The following is a 27,061-nucleotide window of genomic DNA, read 5'->3' on the forward strand; positions in this document are numbered from 1 at the left end:
TTGGGATCTAGTCTTTGTGGCTTTCATCACATCACTTTATTGCACTTTTTATTTAGTGATTCCGCTATCCAGAATATTTCCGTACTGAAGTCTACCGGCCTGGGATTGGCGATCACCGGGGGATCCAATCGACCAGAGGGGCCCATGGTCTATGTGCAGGAATTGTTGCTGGACGGAGATAGTTACCGGGTAAGCAGTCCTGTGATGCCACTCTCATCGGTAGTCTTCCTTCTCGTGATTCTGACTCAGCCCGCACAAGCCTGGTGTTGAGAGGTGGTCAGAGCGTACTTCAGGTTTGGAAGCAGTGTAGTGGGCAGTTCACAGGCACTGTATAGATCTCCTATGCGGCTGTTTACTAGGTCACACTGGCCCATAGCCATAAGGTTTCAGAAGACTTAATAAGCACAGCTATATTTATCCTGCAGTAGTACTCAGCTGCCGGCTGACCACGGATTGCTATCTTTGTGCAGCTTGTTCTTGTAATCCCGTCAAGGCGTGCTGACTGCTGCCTCACATGCCACTTGCCTGTGATAAAGAAACGGAATTGTCCAGATATTGATTAAGTACTATCTAATTATTAACTATTGCAGTAATTTATGCAATCAGCAGTGATGATACGACGGACTAGGTAGAGCCAGGACAATATGATATATATCTATCTCTCACAAAGCAGTGACCGTATAAGGAACAGAGACCGCAGCGTGTGCCAGATACCACATCAGGGGCAAACGCAGGATTTGTAGAGGGGGGTTTACACACCACGCCCCCAGTGGGCGTGACCAGCATGCATGGGGGCGTGGCTATAATATTAGACAGTGCTTGGCTGCTCTCCAACTCTTCCTATCCCCATAATATACACGGGCAATGCTGAGTTAGGTGCACTGTTAGGTGAATGCAGCTCTCCCTTTTGAAGCAGAGCCGTGTGAAGCGGGGGCAGGGTCCAGCTACCTCAATTATACAGTGCTCCAGGCTTGGGGGGGGGGGGGTTCCAGGCACTAGGAAACCCCTCCTCTGTTTGTCTATGCCCACCTGGGGGAGGGTGAAGTGGCAGCAGGAGACATCTCCATACTCACAGAGAGCTATGTTACATACACTCACAGATTTCGCCACTGCAATACACACTGTTGTAGACACTCCACTGGTCCCCAACACCAGCAGCTAATCATTAACCCTTTAATTGCCATCGCACTTGTACACACTGGTAGAAGAAGAGGCAGCTTAGCTGGGCATAGAAAGCATTGCGGTACAGCACCTGCATGGAACAGATTGGACCGCTCTCCTTCTGCAGAGGAGAAGCCAGGGGCAGATTGGGAATTTAAATTGGCCCCATTAGGCCACCAGCCTACCAGGAGAAGTCCCGGTAATGCCTATGGCCAATCCACCCCTGGGAGAATTTGTTGCTATTTTATATATGCTTTTGTACTTCTGTTCGGGGATGGTGAGCCGGTGAGTTGTGGCACACCAATTTTGCCAGCAACTAAAAAAGGCCCATGATCAATTAGTTATGGGTCATGGAAATCCTTTCTTGTATGCTTTAGGAATTGGAGAAAGTTAGGGACGTGAAATTCTGAAATGTAGGAAATTCAGTAGTGATAGGAATAGTTTCGGGACACAAAAATGGCCTCTAAGAAAATAAATCTAGGTCCGACTACCCAGCATTACTGAACAGTAGCAGTGTAATAAGTATTTAGGCATTTTTGGCCTGGCAACCCAAATCTGTCAGGTAATACCAAACTGTAGCTGATAGTCAATGACCGTCAAGTCCGTCTACTAAGAGCCTCTTTTACCAGGATGGACGGCTACGAGCAGGAGATCAGCTGGTCTCTGTCAACAAAGACTCAATGATCGGTGTCACCAACGAGGAAGCCAAACGGATTCTGGCCAGGTCCAGGTTCAGGTGAGAATTACTATCATTACACTTACATAGAAAGTACTGGCTTATCTTCCCTCAAGATATGTTCCTTATCAGTTACAGAAGAACTACACCCAAACATTTAGTTCTGGGCATGGTTCTGTATATTAAGCATGTGGGACTTACAGACAGAGTGTTGTATTTCTATCTGGCGTTGAGAAAAATGAAAGTTTAAATCAATGAAGGGCTGGTCCTAACTAACTAGTAGACTTTGAAGTCAGGTTTTTATGGGTTCTACCATACGCCTTTCTATGTAACATAGTAACATACATAGTTGATGAGGTTGAAAAAAGACACCAGTCCATCAAGTATAACCTATTTTGGATCTCCTGCAATCCCTCACGTATATTTGAAATTGAGTAAGCAACCGCCAATCTGTTTCAATTGTGAAAATCCCCCCAGACCCAATATTGCAGTCCTATTTTTACCCTATATCCACTACTATCCTTCATTTTAATTAGCGGTCGTATCCCTGGATACACTTTTCCACCAAAAATTTGTCTAACCCTTTCTTAAACATATGTATTGAATCTGCCATCACAACCTTCCCTGGCAGTGAATTCCATATCTTGACTGCCCTTACTGTAAAGAACCCCTTCCTTTGCTGGTTGTGAAATTTCCTCTACTCTAACCTTAGGGGGTGACCGCGTGTCCTGTGTATAGTCCTTGGGGTAAAAGGTTCCCATGAAAGTTCTCTGTATTGACCCTTAATGTATTTGTGCATAGTAATCATATCTCCTCTTAGACGCCTCTTTTCTAAAGTAAACATGCCTAAACTGGCTAACCTTTCCTCATAACTTAATGACTCCATACCCTTTATCAATTTTGTCGCCCTTCTCTGAACCCTTTCTGGTTCCAAATTATCTTTTTTATAGAGTGGTGCCCAGAACTGTACTGCATATTCAAGATGAGGTCTTACCAACGATTTATACAGTGGCAAAATTACACTGTCTGACAATTTGGGGAGGAGGCTATACTTAGCCTTGGGGCCTAGCTAGTATAAAATTCTTTAAACTTTTTTCGTCTTTCTTCTAAGACAGGACAGCTGCACAGATGTGTCCTTCATCCCAAACACTGGCCGTTTTCCTGGTGTCTCCAACGCCAACAGCTCTGCCTCATTACAGCACAGGATTCTGGGAAACGGGCTGGCTTCCTGCAGACTTAAGGTCCATGTCCGATCACCAGAGGTGAGATATACATGGACAGCACTTGTAGAGCAGTCTTCATCGAAGCATTAAGCACACCCAACTCGCCAATTACACAGAGCCCTACTCTTTCTTACATTATATATGGCTCCCTCTGTCTATATTTTGTTTAACTGCCAACTGGGCAATGAACTGCATGAAATTTCACACACACGGGGGGAAGAATGTTTGTGGAGACATTCTTATATGTATGTAATGTACAGAGACGTGTTTATTATGTGCAAGTAACCTCTTATGCAACCTGACTCCATTGTCTTTCAGTGCCGCCATGAAAATAACGTGCCTTCTCCATCCCTCGACGTCTGCCCCCCAGAACTGACCATCTCAGGTAGAAAGTTATTATTTTTCCTTCAGATGTTGGGGAATCCAAGCTGCATTTGTCTTATATTGGCCACGACTACGCTTCCTATCTTGTATAATATGTTCCGTTCCATATTCCAGCTCCAGGGTCCCCACTTAATCACAGAACATCTGCAGGGAACAAACAGAAGGTCTCCTTGGATCCCCACGTCCGGCTCAAAAAAGACAAACTGGATCTGGTAAGTGTCACTGGAAGAACTGCTGGGAAACATTGATCGAGATGAGAAGCAAATCAGTTTTTGTTAATAGAAGGGATAGTTCAGCCAATAGACCGGCCAATGTGTAGCTTTTAGTTTTGGGTGGAGTTCATTAATGAAAGCTATGGTACAATACAGAGTTCCGCTGACATGGGGTGTTACCCCGATCTGGCAGGTCTATATGAAGTCTCCAGTGACCAGGACTGTAAATACCTCTACTACTGCTTGTCTGATTCTATCAGGCAGGGGAGTTGTCGATGCCCCTCCTACATAAGCTTCTCATTACATGACAATGGAAAGTACGTTGGCCATATTTTAGCCATGTAATATTTACCAGGGACCTTACAAATCTTAATTCTGTAGAATGTTCATTGGATCCTGGAATCACACCCACATGACTTTCTTAAAATATCTGTGTATCCCCAACATTAGCGTAAGGAGTATAACTGCACCATCACTACCTAGAATTACTCCAGGGAAGCTAGTACGTGTGTCTATTAGAAGTATATGCAGGATTTATTTTGCTGTAGAAAGAGTTAACGTCTTTCTAGTTCAAAAAAGAAGTATGAAATTAAACTACAAGCAGTTTAGTTTCAAAGCCTGCATCTGTATGTCACTTGCTAAAATCAAGGTTTCATGGTTTGTATAGATGATATATTCTCAGTCTCAGTGCCTGGTAAGGTACACAACAGTTCTTTTGTTACTTGTTAAACCCAAGGTCTAATGAGGTGCACAGATAATACACCTGCTCATTAGCGATATTTCGAGAAATACGTTAAAATATCAATATGCCCACATCAAATGTATTTTTTCTCTAGTCTGCTTAGCCTTGAGGTATGTACTTAGTCTTACTATGCCATTTATTTTACATACTTCATACGCTTGTGCGATTGTGATACGTAATCTGAACTTCAAAAACTGATGTCTTTGGTATAGTAAGTCAGAGTTTTTGCAATACCGGACCTGTGTGTACTTCATTGACTGTCCGGACGGCCGTATTAATCTGATGAACCTTATCGGATCACTAACCACTCAAGAAATATCGCTGACACTGTTGACCTTTGTCATCCTTTATATACACACAATAGTTACATATATTTATTTATAGTATTTTTTCTTGAAACATGTACAATGATCCGGGCCAGTCTGAGCTCAAGCGCTGTAGGTAAGGATGGAAAAACAGCAACTCCCCCAAAGCCGTAGAGAGCCATAAAGTGGCATAGCTGCCCCCCGTCCCTTGTTCTGTTGCATCTTCCCACAATTCCTGATAACAGCCAGGTCAATGATGCCCCCAAATCACAGCCCTATATAGGGGGCGCACCACAACCGTGGTATTCATGGTTGTCTCATCGCTGCTTATTTTTGACATTACAGATCCTGAAGTTTCTTGGGCTGGATGTGTCAGAGGAGAAGAAGAGAGACCTTCTCCAGGGTCTTATCACCGACTGTCAGGGGACAGTGGCGTATGGAGGTCAGTGCAACGGGCTGTAGTGTTAATAAAGGCCTGTAGCATAGCTCTGGGGCCTTAGACCACAATGAACGACTTGTGCCCATTCTCGCTGCCTCTGCCCCTCTCTCCCTCTCCCCCCTCTGCCCTCTCTCAGCTGAGGCAGGTCCAACACTGCATGACAGCGCGAATTGCCCCTGTCCGTGTAACAAAGCCTTGGTGCTATGTGCTTGCTTTGTGTCTTCATAGTTGTTATAAACTGGCGACATGTGAAATAGCCTGAAACGGTGCTGTATATTATATATGGGGCGCTGCACTCCCCTACTGTACATTATATAGATATTACAAGTCTCAACTTGTGGACAAAATTACTAGACATTTGCCCATAGAGAATCATTTAATAGATGGGATGTCTAAAAAAAAAACGTGGTTTGAAATAGTTATACATTTTTTTTTTTACCAAAATAAAAATGTAGAACATTAACCGTTCTATAAAGACAATGAACAAACTAACAACGTGCGTTTTAAACCCTCCCTTCAAAACTTACTTAGTAGGTGAATTGCAGACTGGAGTTCCGAAATGTTTTAGATTGATATAGTAAGCGTGTCCCAGTGTTTTCCATCACAGGTGGTTATAATCGGTGTGTCTCCTCTCGTCAGATTTCCTGCAGGTCCTGCGTGACTGCCTACGGGATGAGTTGGTGGAGTCCAGCCTAGATAGCAGCTCCGTCCTCTTCACACATTACGAAGTGGCCAATTTACTCGACACATCTGCGTTCTATTCCCCCGTCACTAAGGTGAGCGAGCAACCAATCTAAGACGATGCCCCGAACTTATAGTAAAGTGTTAGATTTTTTTATTATTGGGTGTCCTTAGGGTGATATTTCATTTCATCTCCGCCAATAAAACCAGTGGGCAGTTCCCCTTATGTTAAAGGACCAGCAAATGTAAAATACAATAAGAAAAATAATCTTGTAACAAAGTCAATGTTTGATTTTGACTTCACTGCGTGCTATTGTTATCTGCTCCCAAAGATTTTAGTTTTTCTGGGAAACCTTCAAAGCCTTCCTAGCACAAAGGAATCCGATTTAAGTGTAATACACTTTTCTAAATTCTACGTATAGGGTCTGAAACAGAGCTAGCTGCAAAATGGGCGTAATTTCCGCCCAAGAAAAGCAGAACGTAAAAATAGCGTATTTGTGCTCCAATGCTGAGCCGTACGCATCTGAAGATCAGCGCAGTACGGTATCGGTAGCAAAAGCGTTATATACGGCCGAGGGGAGAAGAGAACACCAATCGGCATTTAGCTGTGGTGATAAAACATGTATATTGCCATGCCGCTATAACCTGAGGCTATTCTTCTACTGTGTATCCAGCTTGTTAACATGACCTTGTCTCTGCTCCGCAGGAGACGGATGTCCCACGCTTCTCTGATAGCTTAGAACTGGAGCAGCTGCAGGACGAGGTGTCTGAATTGAGGCAGGAGGTTCAGCGGCTTAAGGTGAGCATTAGAAGTAACGATAGTCTTATACGTGGTGTTGGCAAGGCATTATCCTGCCCGGTGACCTCACACCCAGCACCAGGTCTATGCTTAGGCCAGAGCCTCTTCCTATCTATTATATCTTAGCAGCTGAAATATATTCTTACATGTCGGGTTCGCTCCTACTGATGTCCCGTTGATTTAACAGTATGCTCGGTGCACATTACTATGCAGTTATCGTTGCTATTTCTGTGCTACTTTGCTCATGTGATTACTCTGTTAAAGTTATTTTATCGCTTACAAATAACCATTGTCCAATGCGATTGTTGTGGTTCCAATGCACAAAGATATTTAAATGCAAAATATAGCAGGATTTACAGCAAGCCATTTTTGCACATTAAAGATGTTACAATAATGCAGGAAAAAACACCGAACACATTACATATTCCTTAAAGTGCGGAGAGACCAAGCTGGTCGGATATTGGCACACGCATGGCCTTACATGGCAGTGCCCCTCAATGGTCACCGAGAAAGATAGAATTGAAATGGTATTATTCCTAGTGGAATAAATGAAGAGTCGACGACCACAATTCGTTTCATCGCACTCAAGATCTCAGATCTGCAGACGTTTTCCGGTTACTCATTTTAATCGTCAAACATTTGTATCTGTCCACAATTTGGCCATCCCTGTTTGTGGTCAAGAGGAAAACAAATTTGGTTGTTTACCTACATGGCCAAATAACTTATCCTGAATGTGTATCACCAGCTCTTTGCTGACCGTAACTAATAGAACTTGTGATTGGTAGGAAATGCACACAAAAAAGAAGTTACTGAACTGTTTTTGTACAGTAACATTACATACTACAAACTTCTATTTTTATATTGTGCAGATTTCTTAAATGGTTTTAATACTTTTTGAATTTTCAGGCTCTTCTGAGAGAAGCAGAAACTAGTAAGAAAATAACTGAAGAGGAAGTTCATTCTCTAAACCAAGTACGTGCAGAGAGCTAGACCTCTCCCAAGAGTTTCCCGGCCTCATCTTGGGGACTGAAATGTAACATAATGGTTTTACAGAAAGTGCTGGGACTACTGGCAGAGAACCGCTGTCTCCAGAACAAGCTGCAGGTGGCGGTAATGGCTCAGCGCCATTCGCACAGCGCAGAGCATGACTACGAGGAGGTCATTAACCTTCTAGAAGCAGAGATCACGGAGCTTAAGAACCAGATGTCGGGGAAGAAGAAGCTGATGGCTTTAGAAGTCCATGAGGTGAGAAATATTAAAACACTTGCAGGAACCCTGAAAGGATTTTGCTCTGTGTAATTTAAAGTTGTAGGAGGGTGTATCGCAAGTGTCAGTTGGATACTTTTTTAAGGTGCATGTTTATATGGGTGATAATAGACTTTGGGCTAGATTTACTAAACTGCGGGTTTGAAAAAGTGGAGATGTTGCCTATAGCAACCAATCAGATTCTCGCTGTCATTTATTTAGTACATTCTACAAAATGACAGCTAGAATCTAATTGGTTGCTATAGGCAACATCTCCACTTATTCAAACCCGCAGTTTAGTAAATATACCCCTTTGTCTGTTCAAGCCAACATTATTTTGCCAATTAATCATTTCTGAACATGTATTAATTGGGACTCCCTGTTGATTGTGAAACATTACAATTTAATGAGTACATACATTGACTACAAAGTCTACAGTGTACTCTGTGTATTTAGGGTTTGGATCTAAATAGACGGTTGTCTCTGTCCGACTGTCAACTCCGCAAATCTGAAGTGACCCGCAAACACCTGGAGGTTTCCAATAAGAAACTACTCACCTTTGTACAGGTAAATCCACAGTCCAACACTTCTCCATAACTACTCATTCCACCTTCTCTCAACCATCTCTTCATTAACTTCCTGTATCCATTTATCCTTACTTCAAATTCCACATTTCCTCAACCAGCTACCCATCAGTTGACTCCCACTTTGTTTCTCCTCTATCTCTATCACTTTACCTTCTTTCAAAATATCTCCCCATCAGTTTCCCTTCTCTCTTCTGTCAACCACCTTTCCATCACTTCCACTTTTCCTCAACCAACCCTACATTACCCACCTTCCATCTTCTCTCAACCATTCTCATCACTTCCACCTTTCCACACTAATCTCTCCATTACTTCACCTTCCCTTTACCATCTTCCCACCACTGCTCCTTACTCTTTCTCTCAACCACGTCTCCATCTCCTTCCCTCAACCAATTCCCCATTTCATAATCTCTCAACCGTCTGTCCATCACTTCTCCTTGCCTCAAATGTTTCCCCATCACTCCTCTTCCTTCTTCTGTCGAACACTTCATCATTCTCCCATGCATCTCTCCTTCAGCTCATCTTCCCTGAAACATCATTCATCTTCTCTCAACCGTCTACAAATTCATCTTTCACCATTCTTCAACCATCATTGAACCTTCTTCTAACCATTTTCCCATCACTACCCCTTCCCCTTTACCTTAACCAGCTCTTCACATTCCACCTTCACTTAACCACCTCAACCTTCCCTTAACCACCTCTCGATCACTCCCCTCTTCCACCTTCTCTTTACCATTTCTCCACCACTTCACATTTCCTCAACCATCTTCCACCGCTGCCCCTTCCCTGTACTCTCAACCATCCCTCCATAATTTCAACCTTCACCTTCCCTCATTCATCTCTCCTTTACTACAACTTGCACCTTACCTCAACCTTGTCCCTATCAGAGCCCTTTCCACCTTCTCTCATTCATCTCACCCTCACTTAACTACCACCTTCTCCATCATCTCTCCATCACTGAACCTTACATCTTCTCAATCGCTTTACAACTTTTCTTTCTGCATGGTTAGAACTTTCTCTGGCTATAGATTAACCTCTCTCCATCAGAAGTGTACGTCACCCTATTGTCACACGTAAATAGTCATATTACAATACTTCTATACTGAAAATATAAAACTCATTATGTAGATGCTTCATCAATAAGATTTGTTAATAAACTCAACTAGATACTTTTACTTTGTGGAATTATAAACAGTGAATATACCACCCCGATATATATTTAAAGTTATTTATCTAGATAAGAGCATGTTCAGTTGACCAGGTGGAGTTGTTTTGTGCCCTGTACATTTATATTGATGTTTGCTTTAGCTGATGGTCTGTTTCTTTCCTTCAAAAGAAAATCCAGAAATTATTAACTACTTCACTCCAGCTCTCTGATGAGAAACGGTAAGACTGAAAAGCTTGTTTTCTCTTATTTTTCACCATTGATAAATGGTGTTTGTTTCCCCGTTTGCTGTTCCATGGCAACCAATCAGTTGTCCACTTTGAATGGTATAATGTAGGTGGACTAATGAAAGCTAAAACCTGATTTGTTGCTATCAGTTAAACACCTTCTAAATCCACTAAATAAGCCTTGCTCTTTTATGCTCTCATAACAATGGAAATAATATGCTCTGTTTTTAAGTAGTGTGATATAAGGAGAGGCTTGTTGTAAAACATACATTACTGGTAGGAGCACAGTTTTCCTATCGATCAATGAGTATTTCCTACTGGAAATAACAGGAATATGGTAGCGTGCACAGATCAAGCTCTACTACTCTAAAAAGGATAAGAATATACAGTTCATCTTCCACCAAGCTTTGTATTATTATTTTAACAGAAAAAGATAAAGTGATGTATAGATTATTTTTTCACATAACACCCCTACTTATCTAGATTGTTTGCTCAGCTAAAACCTCTGGAGTGTAATTTAAATCTGCTGTCATAGGTCCGGTGCCATTGGTAGGGTCAAGGGCAATTCCTTTCTTCCCAGACATCACCCGCCTCCCAAAGCAGCCAGAAACTGAATTTTTGCTCACCCTGGGTAGATACATTCTATTTAAGAGTGTATCTAACCAAATACTGTAAATATGTACAAAGTGTAATTTGAAAAATAGACCCATGTAAAAAATAGATGTCCACAACCACATATCTTGTAAGTGTTTCAATCTCTATGTTCTAGAGCTGGCGATGCGGAGAACAGTTATAGCGAGAATGCCCTGAACGCGTGCCTGCCATCTGCACAGTCCCTGGTTACAGAAGTCAGTGACATTCTGGAGTCGTGTACGGGTGAGTTGTGTGTTCCTTGCAGGGATATCATCATTTACATTGTGGTGGTACTGCAGTTGTTATCTCTGTAGCTGTAACAAGACAATGACCCGGTGGATCTCTTTATCCGTGAGTACGGGATACTACCCTATGTTTAAAAGTATAGGACACTTATTTTCTTCATTATACTGGTCCTTTTAAGTGTTCTAGAGTAATGCAGAATTGATACAACTGTAAACTCTTTGGGGCATATTCAATTGACGGCGGGATCGCCGAAAATCCCGCGCTCAAAAAATATTACCGTTAATACGGTAATATCTCGCTGGATTTCAGCTCGCAGCTCGCAGCAATCCAGCGAGTAAATTACTGTATTAACGGTTTTCCCGCGCAGCATTACCGTAATATTTTCGGCGATTGAATATGCCCCTTTAACTATTATTTCAGAGTATGTTCCGCCGAGATTCCTGGACCCTAAACTTAAGCTGGTCACACACATGCAGATTTGCTTGACCAATTTTTTTTTTTTCCATTTTTACTCACATGGACAGCACGGTGGCTCAGTGGTTAGCACTTCTGCCTCACAGCCCTGGGGTCATGAGTTCGATTCCCGACCATGGCCTTATCTGTGTGGAGTTTGTATGTTCTCCCTGTGTTTGCGTGGGTTTCTTCCGGGTGCTCTGGTTTCCTCCCACACTCCAAAAAACATACTGGTAGGTTAATTGGTAAATTGACCCTAGTCGCTCTCTCTCACTCTTTGTGTGCGTGTATGTATGTTAGGGAATTTAACATGCACACATCAGTCAGGGACTGATGTGAATGAGTTCTCTGTACAGCGCTGCGGAATTAGTGGCGCTATATAAATAACTGATGATGATCCTGACACATCAGCCTTCAATTCAGTTGGAACAGATTTGATTTGTCAAGATAGAAAATCAAGCTGTCCAGTGCGTTTGTGGCGATCTGATTCCAGGGTGTAACACTGAACCGCTGAATCTGTGCAATTGACTACCCGCATGAGGGGCCAATTTGCTTACAGATCCTGTGCTGCTAACAAAAAGCAGGGATTCAAGGGCAGGATAAGAGACCGTCACAGAAGATAACTCTCCACCCCAAAAACAAAAAATGAGAACACTGCTAAAAAAAATAACAGCTGCTAGATTCAAATTTTTCCAAAGCCAAGTCCAGAGATTTGATGTAGCTGGGGATAGAACATCCTGTAACCAATCAGATCACCAGAATGCTCAATGCAGCACAAAATATTTCAGGAAGTTAATTTGAGGAGTTTGTGGGAGTCAGTGACCTGTCCAACTGTGGGATTATATGAGTGAGTGCATGTGGCATGAGATGAGGAATAGAGGCAGCAGGAAGCCACAGGGTGAGACTTATATAGTGGACTATGCAGGGTCTCCCAACAGCACAGAGGTTTGTGTCCTGATGCAGGAGATTGTGGGGTCAAATGCACCAAGAAGTTGTCTCATCCTTCTCAGTGTTAGTCTAAAATGAGCGAGCTGTGAGTGTGTTCGGGCTTCAGTAGTGTTTGTTTATCATTCCAGCCTGTCCCTTCTCGTATGGTGATTTCACCAGGCACGGCCGACCATCGTACCAAACAGGGTGAGTGCTCTTATGTCGTAGTGGAAGAATTGACGGCGCACATGCTGTTTTGTGGTGTTTGCTTTTGCACGAATGCTCCTGTTTTCAGGATCTGTGCACCAAGAGGCCACCGTCTAGTAATACAGACGTTTCAGTTTATACTTCACAGCGTTAACTCTCAAACTCATATTTCCCAGAGGTTTCAGGACACTTGTGCATCATAATCTACATTTTTATTCCCTATAGATCCTCCAGCGAGAACGTGAGCTGGCCCTCACCGCCGTCCCCGCTTTCTACCCGCAGTCTCAGCCGCAGCGAAGAGGAACTGTACACGCCCAAAGCGTCGAAGGATAGACCTCAGTAGGACAACCCCGGCTGGTCGTCCAGCTGGGACAATATGGAACAGCAGCGGAGATGTACGAGCGAGATTAAGAACTGGATACCGGTCACTGACCAGCGAGGCTGTAAAGAGAAGGGATGTTACATGAGCAACAGCGTTACCCAAAGAATGTTTAATTGTTCCATATAAGGAACGTTGAGGTTCTGAACTAGACAGAACTACTGCTGTATGGTCTATGCCACAGGAGAAGAGTATAACTTTGTCTTCTGATTGAGGGGCCATTCAACAACGAACTTGTGTTATTGGCACTACTTCATGGTTGGAGTTTAGGTCCTAGGATGCAAGGACGGACGGTCCCTCATACCTCTTAGCCAGTTTCATGCTACTTCCTAATCACAGGAAGAGATCGGTCACCAGGATGAAGATAATTCACTAGTGACAGCTGGGAGAGGGATCACAGGTCATTGGTCACTGCCACGTCTGTTGCTGGAATATTTTATGACGCTGGACAGTTTAACCTCTTCAAAACTGGAGGGTTAGCGCCCTTCCATATCCGGACCAATTTTTGTGTCACTTTAAATCAGCAAAAAAACATTTTTGTTACTTGTTGGCACCAACATTGATTTTATACTTTTTTTTTTGTGTGTGGGGGGGTGGGGCACTCCGACAGATCTTTCTTTTAGTAATTATAAAATATTTTTTCTTTCTTCTTTAATTTTTCTTTGCATTTTAATCAGGAAAATTGTGGGTGAAAAAAATTATACATTTTGCACTTATTTTAACCGTGACAGCTTTAAGACTGGTTCAACGACCAAAATATGCAACGATCTGTTAAACCAGAGATGAATATAAAGAATCTTGTGCAATATTAAGTTACATCGGACTTACCCATGTAAAAGCTTCTAAAAATGAAAAGTGGAGGTGTTGCCCATAGCAACCAATCAGGTCTTTTATCTAGTACATTCTAGAATCTGAGTTGTTGCTATTGGCAACAGCTCCACTTTTCCCTTAGTCTCCGTTTTCTCTGTACAAACTGACTTATATTCCTTGTAAATAAAATTCCATGCATAGCAAAGATCCATAACAATATCTGTCACCATCCACCTCTGATACACCTCATAGTTCTTGGTTCTAAAGCTACGGTCAGATTCACAGCTCCACAAAAAGGAAATATACACTATGATGTCATAATACACCCTACTGTTGTGCTGTATTCTTAAGAGGGAACCTTCAGATAACTCTACTTCCCAATGGGGGTCAATGATACATTTTCAGGACATCCAAAGTTCCAACGAAGCTGCAGAGCCACAGGTTGACCACCTCTGGTCTACAGCAAATTCTCTGACCCGAAAATATGACCCTGTTTCAATTTAAGACGATGCCCATGACCACGATCTTGAACAACTGTGGTCTATAGACGGAATATACAGAGAAACTATCGGCATAAGTGTTGGGACAGATGGTCGTGAGATTGTGCACACTTCCACATTTGCCCAACATCGTCCCATCGTTAATCGTGATATTTAGGATATTTATAAAACCAAATCAACAGGTGCAATGTGTTTCAGTACGATAAAATATGTTCGGGGGAGCGTACACACTCTTGCAAAATTGGACCAAAAGGCTGTTTATTGGGTAATCTGCATGATAGTTGCATAGGTGTGTACCCAGCTTAACCACTCTATTTGCATAAAAAAATAATCCGTTTACCATGTAGCCAACAACAAGACATACACTACTCATTTGAAAACTAAACAGTGGGACCCAAAGCGAAATCCCAGACTTAATATAGGTTCTGGGGTGCGAGGTCAAACACCCCAGTAATACATGTTTTTAAGTGTTCATTCTTAAAAGATGACCCCAAAATAAAACTTGCCTAGATTATTGTCAGGAGGGTGAATATATATGTGTCCAGCGGAATTGGTCGTCTATTCTGGTGTCAGACTGCTAGTGTAACGCTGGGCTCCGACATCGTAGCTCAGCGCCAAATTCCTAGCCCATCCCATCGCTGACACCAACTTCACAGGTAAGAAGCTGGTCTTCCATGTTAGCAGCTGGCACTTAGATTGGTGGTGCCACAGGGAAAATAGAAACGCTGAATGGGTGACATTATGTTTTAGGTGCCCCTTAAATCTTAGCACCTGAGGCGACTCTCTAGTGGCATCAGCCCTGCCGATTGGTTTACAGGTAAATAGTCGCTCTGACTCTAGTCATAAAACATACCTAAATAGGATGGGCACATCCTCTAATCAAAGATTGTATTATTGACCTTGAATGTAGCTCAGTGATGCTGTAAATTATCCACGTGGAAAGCAAGGTAAGAGGTTTATATGGGGTAACGCGAGGATGTCTGTAAATACGAGAATAGACCGCATGAGCTTTGCCGGGAAAGGTAGTTATATCTCCAGCTCGGACACTATTCACATACAATACCTGATGGTGTAATATCAAACACACAACAAAGAGAGGCTGAAAGACGAGTGGTCTAGTAACAGTTTATTTCATTACGAAACGTTGGCCTGAGGTCAATCTGAAAAAGGCCTATGTAAATAAGTTAGGTAGACAAAAGGCAAGGTGTTTCAAGACTTAGAAAATAGCTAAAAGTGCTGGCAGTTAATAAAATCTAGACGTCGGGCCTACAGTCACCCCACAAGGCCCTGTTCGGACAGTCATAATCTGTTAATTGCACTCATAATTCAATATACTCCTACAAGTCATTTATCAGCAGTGGCACCTGTGTAATAAATTACGAAAGTTTATAAAGTACACGATGAAGGATTAGTTTAGTGGTTTCCCTGTAACTCCTTGGTATTTGGTTTAGAGAGAGATCACAACAGTCGTGAATCCGGCAAGATGTCCATTGAGGTCAAGTAACGCTTCTATAAATGCTCCATATTTGTTGAGCTTGTGTCTCAGGTATTCACATCCTGGCTGCAGAGGAACTGCTCGTCCTCTGCCGGGATCAATAAGGCCGGCTGTGGGCGTATGGGTCCAGGGTGTAAAGGGGAAGCGTGGCCCCCAAGATCTCATGTTATCTGGAGATCAGGGAACCGCTGTGAGACTTGTTAGAATTGTTGGTGATTCCGCTAAGCTGAGAGAAGCCGCTGCAAGATTCTAGGCTGGACATGGAACCCCTGAAACAAAAAGGAGAAAAGGTATTATAGCCGCAGTGATCTCCGCATAAACGCTACCACTAAACGGGGTTAAAATCGCATGTGGACGCACTGTTAGAGCTTACTCGCTCTGTAAATTGGGACATTTTTACGCCTTATACTGGAGCTGGCAATACAATGCATCAGCCACATGGTGGCGACAGCCGTTTTGTGTGATTCCAAACCCAGCCTATCGGTTAACTAGGAACTGGTAATGATTACACTGACTGTAGTTGTTTCTAATGGCATATACAGCTCTATTACAAATATGGCTGTGGGTTTGGGTCAGTGGTGAGAGCGTCGCCATTTCACTTTTTGCTTCAGGCAGCTCACTATTCTGTATTGCACTCGCGCCATATATTATAAACAAACGTTTTTAAGCTTTAACAAACTTTGCAGATCGATTTACAAATATACTGGGTTCCAAGTTAAATTTTAGAATAGAATGTTCCGTAATCATTACCTGAAGTCCTCGGACGCCAGCACTTCGAAGTAATACATGACTTTACACTTGTGACTGGTTCCCTGAAGCGAGGCCAGAACATCGTCCACTCTGGCTATGCTGGACCCAGAGGATGAGCTGTTCATCTTCCACTGGAGGATGTAAAACCCAGGCCAGCGAGTTACATGAGAACCCTGGGAGAACAGAGAGGAGTCTGGGTAACGTCATGTGCACAACACAAGATCTTGTTAAAATTAGAATGGTTGGTGATCCCACTAAGCTGGTCTGCATTCTCATGAATGAGAACCAAGCTCACAAAAACTGTGCACCTCAATGTGAAACAGGTACCCCAAGCTTTCCGCCAAAGTGTATGTGTTTGCACAGAAGTCTGCCAATGGATGTTTGACGCTAAGTAGATGCACCACTTTGCACAGCGAGATTATGAAATGGAGATAAAGGGGTCTCTCGTGGGGGCATTTTAGGGGCGCTTTTTGCTTTGCGGAAAGTTGCACAGCTGTTTTCACTCTGCAAACACACATGTATTTCACACCAGCACTTAGCTGGGGAGATCAGGTCTCGTCCTATATTTTTAACGGGATGCATTTTACAGCTTCCAAATGAACCTTGGCGGAGAAACGCATTTCTGGGTGCACTGTGCCTATTATGAAAACAAAGCGTCATATACACACATGCCACATGTAATATAGGCAGTGCCAATTTCCTCTTCACTGCGATTACTTAAGATATACATTAGGTTAAACAGTGCAGTATTTAAGCAGAAAAATGTAAAAAGAAATTGTAGTAAAGTAGTTAGCAGTTGGACTTTAATACGAACGCACAGTGCACCCCTTCAGAAGTCTACGACTAGACGCGCTTCTGTGCACCTTGAAATGCGTTGGGCGGACTATCTAGGGCTACCAATACACAACCAAAGCAGATTATGACATTCTTCCAGTGCACTTCTTAAATAAGGACTGGGTTGGCGGATGCTCCGGATAATGTCCAAGGTGATAACATCATGACACCACAGTCCAGCCTGCTAATACTTTAGGACCTCAGCCTCTAAAATCCTATAAACTTTTTTTATTTTTCTCCTGAAATACGGCTCAGGTTAGCCTTGTATATGGATTAATCATGAGAATGATGGTACATCAGGTCTTTATTACATGTGTCACTTTTGTACATTTGAAGCTTTTTATTACATTGATGCGGAGAGGTTTATATATTGGCCAAATAGCTTCATACAGTACATGAACTGCAACACTGACACCTGCAGTCTGTTAGGAAGTACTGCACTCAGTCAAAAAAAACGGTACTGAATCTTAAGAAAAAAAAACATAATTCAACTATGTATTTTTCTCTAATTAACTATGGACTTTGCTAACTAAATAAACTGCACAAGTACAATTTTAACGTAACAGTCAAATAACTAGCATTATATTTCGGTCAGTCTTCATTAAAAAAAAAAAAGATGACAAACTTTACAAACCTGGATGCTTTCCCCCTCCCTGCAGACGAGCGGCGCCTCCACCCTTCTGTAGTCCACTCCCAGGACCCAGCTCTTGTCAATGAGCTGCACGTTGTTGCAGGAGGCTGCAGCAGCTGTGACGGGGGCAGAGTCCTTTTGATGGATCTCCGGCGCCCTCTTGGAATGGAAGAGACTAAAGACAACGTCTCCGCGGAGGACGTCAAAGTCCCACGTGATAACGGACTCCACCTCCAGGATTTCGGCAGTGAGCTGCAACAACCAACGGGACATGAAGGAATCGAGAGTTATTTTATTGAAGAAGGTTCCATGTCATTTATCCACTCAATGCATCAGGGATGGGGAAAGTCCTAATGTCGGACACTGGGATTCCCTCTTGCACATACCTCGTGGGGGGCTCCCTTGTAGATGTACGATGAGTGGTAGATGGTTTCGGTCCACAGTCGGATATGATCAGAAGTCTCTGTATCGTCATCAGATTGGTACAATGATTTGGGGACCAGTCCTCCCTCTGGAATGTTACACTGGGGGGTACAACAAGTACTTGTGTTATACGTCAGTTCGGACAGTGAACCAGAGAACAGGTGAATGTGGCAAATGCAGAGTTGAATGTAATAAAAAAAAAATGGTTTTATCATAACAAGTTCGGCCAACAGTTTAAAAATAGTTTTATTTGGCGTATGATAAATTAATGTTTTTTTAAATTTATCCTTTAATTCAAGAGGCAACCTCTATTCAAACATAACGACTGAGGGTTATTGTAGATGTAGTATATGTAGAAAACAACATCATACTCATAACAGGTCTCTTCCACCAATTCTCAGGACCAGTTATTCAGAACAAAGGTCAGTTTGTGTATTCTTACCACGCATTCTCCACCAAGAAAGTCTGGGATGATCTCTTTGTCCAGGTAATCCGCTATCCCGCCGGGACCCTGGTAGTTGTTCCCACTGTAGATCAGAAACTTCCGCCTGGAGTTCTCATTGATAAATGGGCTGACCTAGGAGAGAAGGTTTAGATCAGCTCAGTGTGGTGGCAACTAGCGGTGAGGAAGATAGGAGAGTTGAGGTGGTTCGGGAGCGGACTCTAGGCGAGCCGTATCTTCAAGGTAGTGGTCTATCGGCTCACTTACCAATGTCCATAGAACAGGAAAAACCCGTGGAGCCTGTACGATCAGCAGCCTCCCCAACGTCTCTGGGTAATTGGCCTCGATGACCTCTATTATCCTGAGCAAAGCCTTCACCCCGGGCCTCCAGAGGTGTCTCATGTTCAACCCTTCCAGGTCCACCAGGCAGGTCCAAGAGCTGTGGAGGAAGTTAGTGCTACTGATGTACTCTGTCATGGTGACATCTTTGTTCAGACACCCCCCAGGATGTAGAACACTGGGGGGGGGGGGGGGTAATTTCAGCTTGATGGTGCAGAGGAACTATTTAAGCTATTAAGCGTTATATATGGGGTCCTTGGATCTCCATCAGTACCCTGGCGCACTCTCTTCGTGCACACCACCTCCCCGTCGTACTAACCTGATTGGAGACCCGAACAGATGAGTGTTCTCCTCGCAGCGTCTCTGTCCTTCTTCATTAATAGAGAGAACCTGTCGTTCAAAATACAATATGAAGGCGAAATAAAATAGACCCGATTCTAATTCACCATCCCAAACAAGACTGCATTGATATATTATTTGCATTTAATTTTTGATGCATGCCGTCGTCTGCTGGACTACACATAAGTAGACTCTATGATAAGATCTACCAGGTCTGCAGACCCTCTATTCTCGGTTTTAATGGCGAGGGCTGTTAGATTTGTTGGCTTGTGTCATGCTTTGCTGTATATTTGCAGCTACTCCCAGATATGATGGTACTCCTATTCCTGGGACTTGTTCTTAGGTGGGAAGCTCCACCTGATTGGGGCAGGAGACATCACCATGGTTTCCTATTGGCTAGATAGTAGTGCCCAGTGTATTGGATGATGGAATTGGCTGGTTACATTGCAGTAATGCCAGGATAATTATAGTTGTAGGTACAGATCCCAGGAACGGAGGGAATTGGGTTTGGCCCCATCATTAGGCTATCCCATAAGTACCCTCCCTCTAATATTAGGTAATGTACATCCACTTTACTAGAGATTCGGGTGAGGAATGGACAAACTACATAGCCGACTGCAATATGTCGGCTATGTGACTCCATGATGTCAGACACTCACGTGACGTAATACGGCCTCCTCGCCCACCGATTTTAACAGGCCTTTAGTGTCCACTTGCCCCAAGCGCAGGATATACAGGGGGCGACCATCTGGAATAAAAATAACCACAGTAATAGGATTAATATCAGGGCTGGAGCAATGGAGCTTTAATGTGGATCTGCGGTGAGGAAGGTTTATGACCGATAGAGCATTATACATATTGGTACCTACCAACTGAAGGTTACTTACTAACACTGCTAAAAGGTGTACACTAAGCTATAACAACCAATCAGATATACGCTGTCACTATAACTTTCACCACACAGATAAAAGCTAATTGCTGATTGGCTGCTGGAGGTTTGAGCAACGTTGGTATGCAACCCTCAATATCTCAATAAGCCTGCAATGTATGGCGTCTTTAGGAAACATTTAAATAAAAACAATGGATCTAATGGTGACCACACAAGGGGCAAAATTGGTCCGGGGCGTGGAGTCCAATAGAGCCACAGAAAGAAGGTCAAATTGGCCGAGAAGAGGTCTATACACACGGACCAACAGAGATCATTTTCTGACCAATAATAGTTATATCCATTTTTCAATAGGACAATTATCATTTAACGAATTGCCCGATATCACGGTGCATGTGGCCAGCTTAATAGTGACGCTTCATGTATCAAATCAGTGAGCAAGTTCTATTCTATTAGTCCAAAAGGGGACGGGGCATCAGGACTGACCTCTGTCGTGGTAATGCCACCCTCCGGCGTAGTACTCTTCCAGGATAGCGGGTGGGTGCCACGTCTGGAGGATGTAGTCCACCTGGTATTGCTTGCGCCAGGACAGGGACTGGCAGAGCATCTCGCGGGCCTTCTCCTTGTTAAAGTCGCGGGCCCGCAGGAAGCGCAGGATGTGGTCATCTTTTGGGATCTGTACAAAGAGAACGGACGGTGGAGGTCAATGAATGCAGGATGTGACAAGCCGAGTTGTCAATGGCCCATCCCTATGAATTTTCCACTCAAACCAGCGACTTTTCCTTGTTAGGTCTACACTGCAATAAACTTATATAGTATAGTTACTAAGAAACTGGAAACTGGTAGGAGGTAAATGGATTTATTTAAGCTCCAGGTATATAAGTAGAAATTACGGATCCCCATAACAATATTTCCAAAACTCTTCTCCATTGTTAAAGTCACTACCAGCCACTGAAATCTGTTCCACACTAATTCCATCTTTTCTATATTCCTTAGATCCCATAGGCCAGGCCTGGACCACCTGTGGCTCTCCAGGTGTTGTGAAACTACAAGTCCCAGCATACTTTGCCAGCAGATAGCCAGATGACAGCTGACAAGGAATGCTGGGACTTGTAGTTTCACAACCCCAGTTATAGATAGCTACTACCAGATTGAATCAACCAAATAATATATAGTCAAGCTAAGGGTGGCTGTAGAGATATATTGTCTTATATGTCCCGGTCCTCTTAGGCCCACGGCAAATTACATACAAGGACATGAAAGAGAAGGAAACAAAGCCTTGTCCAAATGAGCTAACAATCTAAGCGGTTAGATTAGTAAAGGCTGCAGGAGGACGGAAGTGATCCAGGCACCGTGTGGCCACATTGATCCCTCCTGGTAGGTGAGGGTGCGATCGCCAGACCTCTTACCTTCCCCTTGTGGGTCTCCTGCAGCCATTGTCGGAGGTGGATGAGGGCGCTCTCCTGCATGGGTGTCAGCTGCCCCAAATAACGCTTTATGTACTCCGCCTCTAGTTTATCACCTGACAAAGAAAAGCAACACGTCACCAGTAGGCACCAGCTTCTATCTTCATATAACTAAACACATCCAGACCCAGTCTCAGTCTGAGGTATTTAAAATTATATTTATTAAGCCCTATGCACTCTGAAGTTGAGCACAGGCGCGAAGACCTCAACCTCACGGCCGGACAAGTGGATGTTTAAGCCCCACTTATGGGTATAAATGGAAAGAGATACATTGGTCTGGGACCCCCACAAGGAATGTATTAGTGGCAGATGCTTCCCCTCCCACAACAATAGTGATCATTGGCCAAATTTTAAAAGTTTTTCTTAGCAATCACTGTCGGTCAACAAAGCCGCACGTATAGGGTGCTTTTGTGCCAATTTATTGTAAATGACGACAATGGCGAGCAGAACTGCCACGTGATTGGCCGATTATACCAACGTTCATAAACACACATTTAAGACAGGGGAACACTTATATGTTCCCCTGCACAGGACACAGGAGAGCTGAGGTGACAACTCACAAACCTTCCACAGTACCTGGTGGTCCCTGACTTCAGGACTTACCATCAGGCTCCGCCCCCTGGCTGTGGCCGCTAGGCTCGGCCGTGACCGTTCCCGCTACAGGTGACTCTACCAGCTCCGCTCCGGATCCCTCAATACTGCAGGGAAGTCCACTGGTAGCGTTCCTAGAAACAGTATGGTGTCCCCCGGGTGCCCCGGGGGCCCATCTGGGGATGCGAGTGATGCCCTGAGATATCAGCTCGTTCAAGTAAAATTCAATGACCTCCCTACCCTGTAACAAAGAACATCCATCGTCACATAATAAAGACTCCAAGACAGAGCGATGTCACCACATCAATAGCACTCCCGTTATTTGGGAAAATTCCACTGTAGAGGAAAACCCAATATATACTTTAGAATTACAACAGAATAAAACACTGTGAAAATAAATAAAGTGCATTCCCAGTAATTAGAGATGTTTTTTTTGCTTGATAATGCATAATTTGGTGATTGTTGTTGGTGACATTCCACGGCAGTTATTATGGTCATCGATCAACCACACAGCAAGAATTGGAACTTAAAAAACAATCCCAAAAAGTTCGTAAAGTACATAAAACCGGAACATTTGGCCATTATTTCCGGTGATGAATATTTGGGGGACCCACTCACCCTCTTTATGTTGGCAGTGTACTGCTTCATCGCAATCTTCTCCACCGTGCTCTCAAAGCCGAAGAACGACTTGATATCGAGAGACGCCGTCTGTTCAAAACACGTCCACTCTTCATTGTCGGGGTGGACCTGGAACCCAGAAACACAGTCTTGTTGTTATGGAACTACAAATCACAGCATGCCCTAACATCCAATAGGATACAACAACATGTTCCACAACAGCTGGGGAACCAAAGACTGGAATGAAAAGGAGCAAAACCTTTGAAGCCTTAGATGATTTTGTGACAAATAACATTCTACAAATCAGTGTCGGAGCCGTTTACAGCTGTCTGATTTGTGGAATCCAGCAGTGACATCACAAACTGATGTCCAGTTACATTTCACAGTTCCAGGGTTCTAACCACATTACAGGGACTTTATACTGAAACACGAACAATTCTAACAACATTATAGACTTTGTTAAACTCTTCTAAATAAAACAATTTTACACCTAAACACAAAACAAGTTTCTACTATTTTTCACGATGATTTGGCCACAATGGCTCACTAATTTGTGTTAAAAAAAAGAAATATTCATTATATTATGATATATATATATATGAGACAAGACACAAGCAGAGGATTTGAAATTAATACTCGGTACAAAGGAACCTGCCCACATATCTATATTCAATTATACAGATTTGTTGCAAATCTAAGTCTTCTATAACATTTTTTTTATAGTGTACGATATATTTACATAGTAACAAAATCTGATAATTTGTTTTGTAAGTAAACTGTTCCTTCTGGAACTTTTCTTTCCAGGGTGTGAATGGGACAGCACTATGCAATTAGTAACATGACCACATGATGGTGCTCTTTGCTTTCATTAATGACATTTTTAAACGTGTATAAAGAACAGCTACTCCTGTTTTCAAGTGGAGTGAAATTATGCATTGGGCAGTAAATAATACAGATGCATTTATTATTCATTTTAAGATCATTTAAATCTGTTGCTTAAGTTAAATTTTTTCATGGATTTGATAATGCAGTAGAAGTCTAATATATATTACTGCACATAGACCACTAGGAACTGTATAATACATGGCTCCATTTATTAAAGCTGTGAAACAGAAGAGGACAAGTTATTCTTTAGTGGTCCGGGCGAGTTGGAAAATAGCAAAACGAAACAAGAGCTCCATAGATATTTATATTATTTCTCCCACATTTAAACTGCTCCTCTGAAACAGCTCCGATATATTACTGAGCTTTCACCTCTGCCCGATTCCTGCTGGCTGAAAAACAGCTCGTGTGGCACCAGAGCACAACACATTACCTCTACGGAGGTCTTTGGTCCAATAAAATGGCTGCATCTCCACTGAAATAACTTTTCTCATAGGTACCGGATAATGGGAATTGTGTGCTTGAAAAACAGTAGTTGCAAGAGAGCCTGACCATTATATAAACTGATGCGTGCTACTGGCTTGTATCGACACTGCTGGGGACTAGTCAAACCGCTCTTCAAAGCTGAAGACAATCTGCACCGGACTACAGCAGCCAATCAGCTTTTAGAAGCCTAGTTAGACCATGAAAGCAAGCGTCTGATTGGTTGCCTTGATTAAGTGTCATTTCTGCACCTAAATGCAATGTAAGTAACTACGCCTTAATCACTGAACGTATACAGCATGCTGTACCTACAGATGTGGACGGACTAGTCTGCCCACTTCCAACACTGCTGGGGAACTGCAGGCCTTGCTGGGTCTTTTAGTTCCCCAACAGCCGGATGACGCCATGTTCCTGAAACATCAATTAGATTGTACTGGTCTTATTTGCCTTAAAAAAATCTCCAGTTTTTCTTCTAGACAAGTAAGAACATGATTAAGACACCCTTCAAAATATGCTACAAATGTAATTTCGTTATATATAGTACATTCCTATGTATGTGTCAGCTATCACACGCAGTAACAGAACACGATTGTATTTTTTTCTTTTAACTGCGGTTATAAATAAATGTATTAGTTTGTTATTTTACGGTCATGTTGTCAGCACCGACCCAGGGCTGCAGAGAGTGTGACACTAGAGCCACAATTTTATACACTGAGAAGCTGCCTAGGCTCGGGGCATGTTGAGAAGTTTGTGAAACTTGCTGTGAAATGTAATTTACAACAACACGGACACTAGAAGTCTCTCACTAACTTGTGGTCCTGCATCAGCTGGAGTGGTCAAAGGGCTCGTACACGTTAATCATGTCTGCATTACTTATATTAGAAAAAAAGAGCCTTCTACACAATGAGGGATATTCGTGAAAACTGGTGCACAGGAAAAATGGTGTTGTAACCCATAACAACCAACCAGATTCTGTTACTCTCTAGTATATATTTTTTTTATAATGAAAACAAGCGTCTGATTGGTCGATATATACGCTAGCGCACTAGCGTTTATAAGCGTTCCCCGCCGTATCCTCTCCCACCAATGACAATCTGACAGGAAACCGCTATGGATCATGTGACCGCTGCTCAACCAATCAGCAGCCAGGTTTCCAAGACAAAAAAGTCACTTCTAAGCTTGCCAATCATAAATAACTTACATATTAGTTGTGTGACGAGAATAAGTCAAGCAAATAGTTTTGCGGGGTTTGTTTTTTCTTTTGTACAGATAATTAAAGGCACCTGACTCGTTAATCCTGAAATGACCTTTAAAGACAGTACAAAGGCCTGAGGACTGGAGTTACAACATTTTAACAGTAAACGTCACTCGCTACCGCGTTGCGTCAATTTAGGGGTCCAAGTAGCTTCTCAAATAACGGGCTGTGTTACATATAGATACGTCCACTCAATGGCTTAGCATCGTGGTTCCTAATGAACTAGGGGAACTTACTGAGTAACTACACGTCTCGTTCACCAAGACACGGGTGGAGAAGGTCTCGTTGTGAGCATCTATCAGTAATGTTCGGTCTTTCCAGTTCAGTGTGTTCTTCTGGATGAAAAAGACAAATTCCACACCAGCGATCTGCAGAAACAAATGGAGATCCCATGATTGGGGATCTAGTCACAGGACCAAGCGTTACATGTACACAGCTGCCCTAAACCTCTACCCCCAACTTCAAAATTTGGGCTTTAATTTTAGGCTGCAATCTTAGACTTTCACGTGTTATTTGCACCACACTGCTGGAGAAGTAGGAGCATACGATAAATATAATGACAATACATATGTACAGATACAGGACCTGTTGTATGAAACACTTGGGATTTTACTGCAGTACCTAATTTACATTATAAACAATACTCTCTGTCTTTCCCCAGTGTCCTTTGCATTCCCAATAAATTGTTTAGCAGAGCTCCACACAGTGACTATAGTAGAAAACGCCGGGTGATCCGATTAGCTGTATTATATGTGCATGGATGGCACAGGAGAAGGCAGCATCTGGCACGAGATCACACGTGGCAGCCTGGCAGAGGACGTTACTAGGAGTAATAGACGCTGCCAGGCAGATTAGTAACAATGACAGCAAGACCCGGAAATGACATATGTGAGACTTAGGAAGGGATGCGGCAGGTCAGGTCCCCGGGCTATATCATAACCACCTCTACTATAATCCGCCCCTGAGGCCAACAGGCACACAGCAGATGGCACCGTGCCTCCGGGGTAGGTAATGGAGGCGGCAGATTATCTCACACGTCTGATACCTCATCACGCCTCGTTACCTCCTTTCTATAATTGTCGTTATCAGCGTGTGTGTGTGTGTGTGTGTGTGTGTGTGTGTGTGTAGTCAAAATACATCCAATTTTGGAGCTGTCAAAGACTTAAGAAATAATATGCATGGATATGTATACGCCAGGGGTAAGCTACAGCAATGCAATGATTGCAGATATGCAGGCATTTGGAAAACCAATACATTGTTAATTGCAGCAACATCAAGTGAGAGAACTCTGCAGAGAAGGATAAGAACATACAACTACATTGCATTTATTGACAGACCAGTAATATACTAGCTATAGCAGTAATGCTCATTAATGCGCCAAAAGATTTATCAATGCTGAATAAAACGTCAGCGGTGCACAGTGATACAGCAGTCATGTGCAGTAATGTGGGTATTACATTACAAGCCCCTAGCGCCATCTTCAACTTTTTATACCCGATTGCTTGGAGTAGCGCAGACATGGCTGCACTCTCGCTCACATCATGTGACATGAGGGCTGGGCTGCTAACGTGTGACAACAAAAAACCACTGGCGCATATTCAAATGAAAAGTGGACTGGAAGCGAGCTAA

The 27,061-nt window shown here is 43.0% G+C and overlaps 2 protein-coding genes across 5 annotated transcripts in view; one reads left to right on the plus strand and one right to left on the minus strand.

The window, feature by feature from the left end:
- LOC142097378 (syntaxin-binding protein 4-like) overlaps positions 1 to 12,972 on the plus strand; it is a 58,196-nt gene extending 45,224 nt beyond the window's left edge. For both annotated transcript variants that reach the window (XM_075179155.1, XM_075179154.1), the window contains exons 8-22: positions 57 to 189; positions 1,791 to 1,897; positions 2,949 to 3,099; positions 3,379 to 3,445; positions 3,559 to 3,656; positions 5,049 to 5,145; positions 5,782 to 5,918; positions 6,530 to 6,622; positions 7,529 to 7,594; positions 7,676 to 7,867; positions 8,324 to 8,434; positions 9,788 to 9,837; positions 10,613 to 10,719; positions 12,252 to 12,309; positions 12,535 to 12,972. In XM_075179155.1, coding sequence (XP_075035256.1) covers positions 57 to 189; positions 1,791 to 1,897; positions 2,949 to 3,099; positions 3,379 to 3,445; positions 3,559 to 3,656; positions 5,049 to 5,145; positions 5,782 to 5,918; positions 6,530 to 6,622; positions 7,529 to 7,594; positions 7,676 to 7,867; positions 8,324 to 8,434; positions 9,788 to 9,837; positions 10,613 to 10,719; positions 12,252 to 12,309; positions 12,535 to 12,652 — 1,585 coding nt within the window. In that variant the 3' untranslated portion in view covers positions 12,653 to 12,972. The remainder of the gene's footprint in view (positions 1 to 56; positions 190 to 1,790; positions 1,898 to 2,948; positions 3,100 to 3,378; positions 3,446 to 3,558; positions 3,657 to 5,048; positions 5,146 to 5,781; positions 5,919 to 6,529; positions 6,623 to 7,528; positions 7,595 to 7,675; positions 7,868 to 8,323; positions 8,435 to 9,787; positions 9,838 to 10,612; positions 10,720 to 12,251; positions 12,310 to 12,534) is intronic.
- A 2,017-nt stretch (positions 12,973 to 14,989) lies between these two features.
- Positions 14,990 to 27,061, minus strand: part of SEC14L5 (SEC14 like lipid binding 5) — a 50,928-nt gene continuing 38,856 nt past the window's right edge. For all 3 annotated transcript variants that reach the window (XM_075179157.1, XM_075179156.1, XM_075179158.1), the window contains exons 5-17: positions 25,669 to 25,800; positions 22,813 to 22,941; positions 22,207 to 22,435; positions 21,547 to 21,659; positions 20,624 to 20,813; positions 19,911 to 19,999; positions 19,232 to 19,302; positions 18,841 to 19,012; positions 18,574 to 18,708; positions 18,095 to 18,232; positions 17,712 to 17,960; positions 16,244 to 16,416; positions 14,990 to 15,762 (exon numbers count right to left, since the gene is read on the minus strand). In XM_075179157.1, the coding sequence (XP_075035258.1) occupies positions 15,660 to 15,762; positions 16,244 to 16,416; positions 17,712 to 17,960; positions 18,095 to 18,232; positions 18,574 to 18,708; positions 18,841 to 19,012; positions 19,232 to 19,302; positions 19,911 to 19,999; positions 20,624 to 20,813; positions 21,547 to 21,659; positions 22,207 to 22,435; positions 22,813 to 22,941; positions 25,669 to 25,800 (1,923 nt within the window). In that variant the 3' untranslated portion in view covers positions 14,990 to 15,659. The remainder of the gene's footprint in view (positions 15,763 to 16,243; positions 16,417 to 17,711; positions 17,961 to 18,094; positions 18,233 to 18,573; positions 18,709 to 18,840; positions 19,013 to 19,231; positions 19,303 to 19,910; positions 20,000 to 20,623; positions 20,814 to 21,546; positions 21,660 to 22,206; positions 22,436 to 22,812; positions 22,942 to 25,668; positions 25,801 to 27,061) is intronic.

Source organism: Mixophyes fleayi, chromosome 7 (assembly GCF_038048845.1).
Source record: "Mixophyes fleayi isolate aMixFle1 chromosome 7, aMixFle1.hap1, whole genome shotgun sequence".
NCBI lineage: Eukaryota > Metazoa > Chordata > Amphibia > Anura > Limnodynastidae > Mixophyes > Mixophyes fleayi.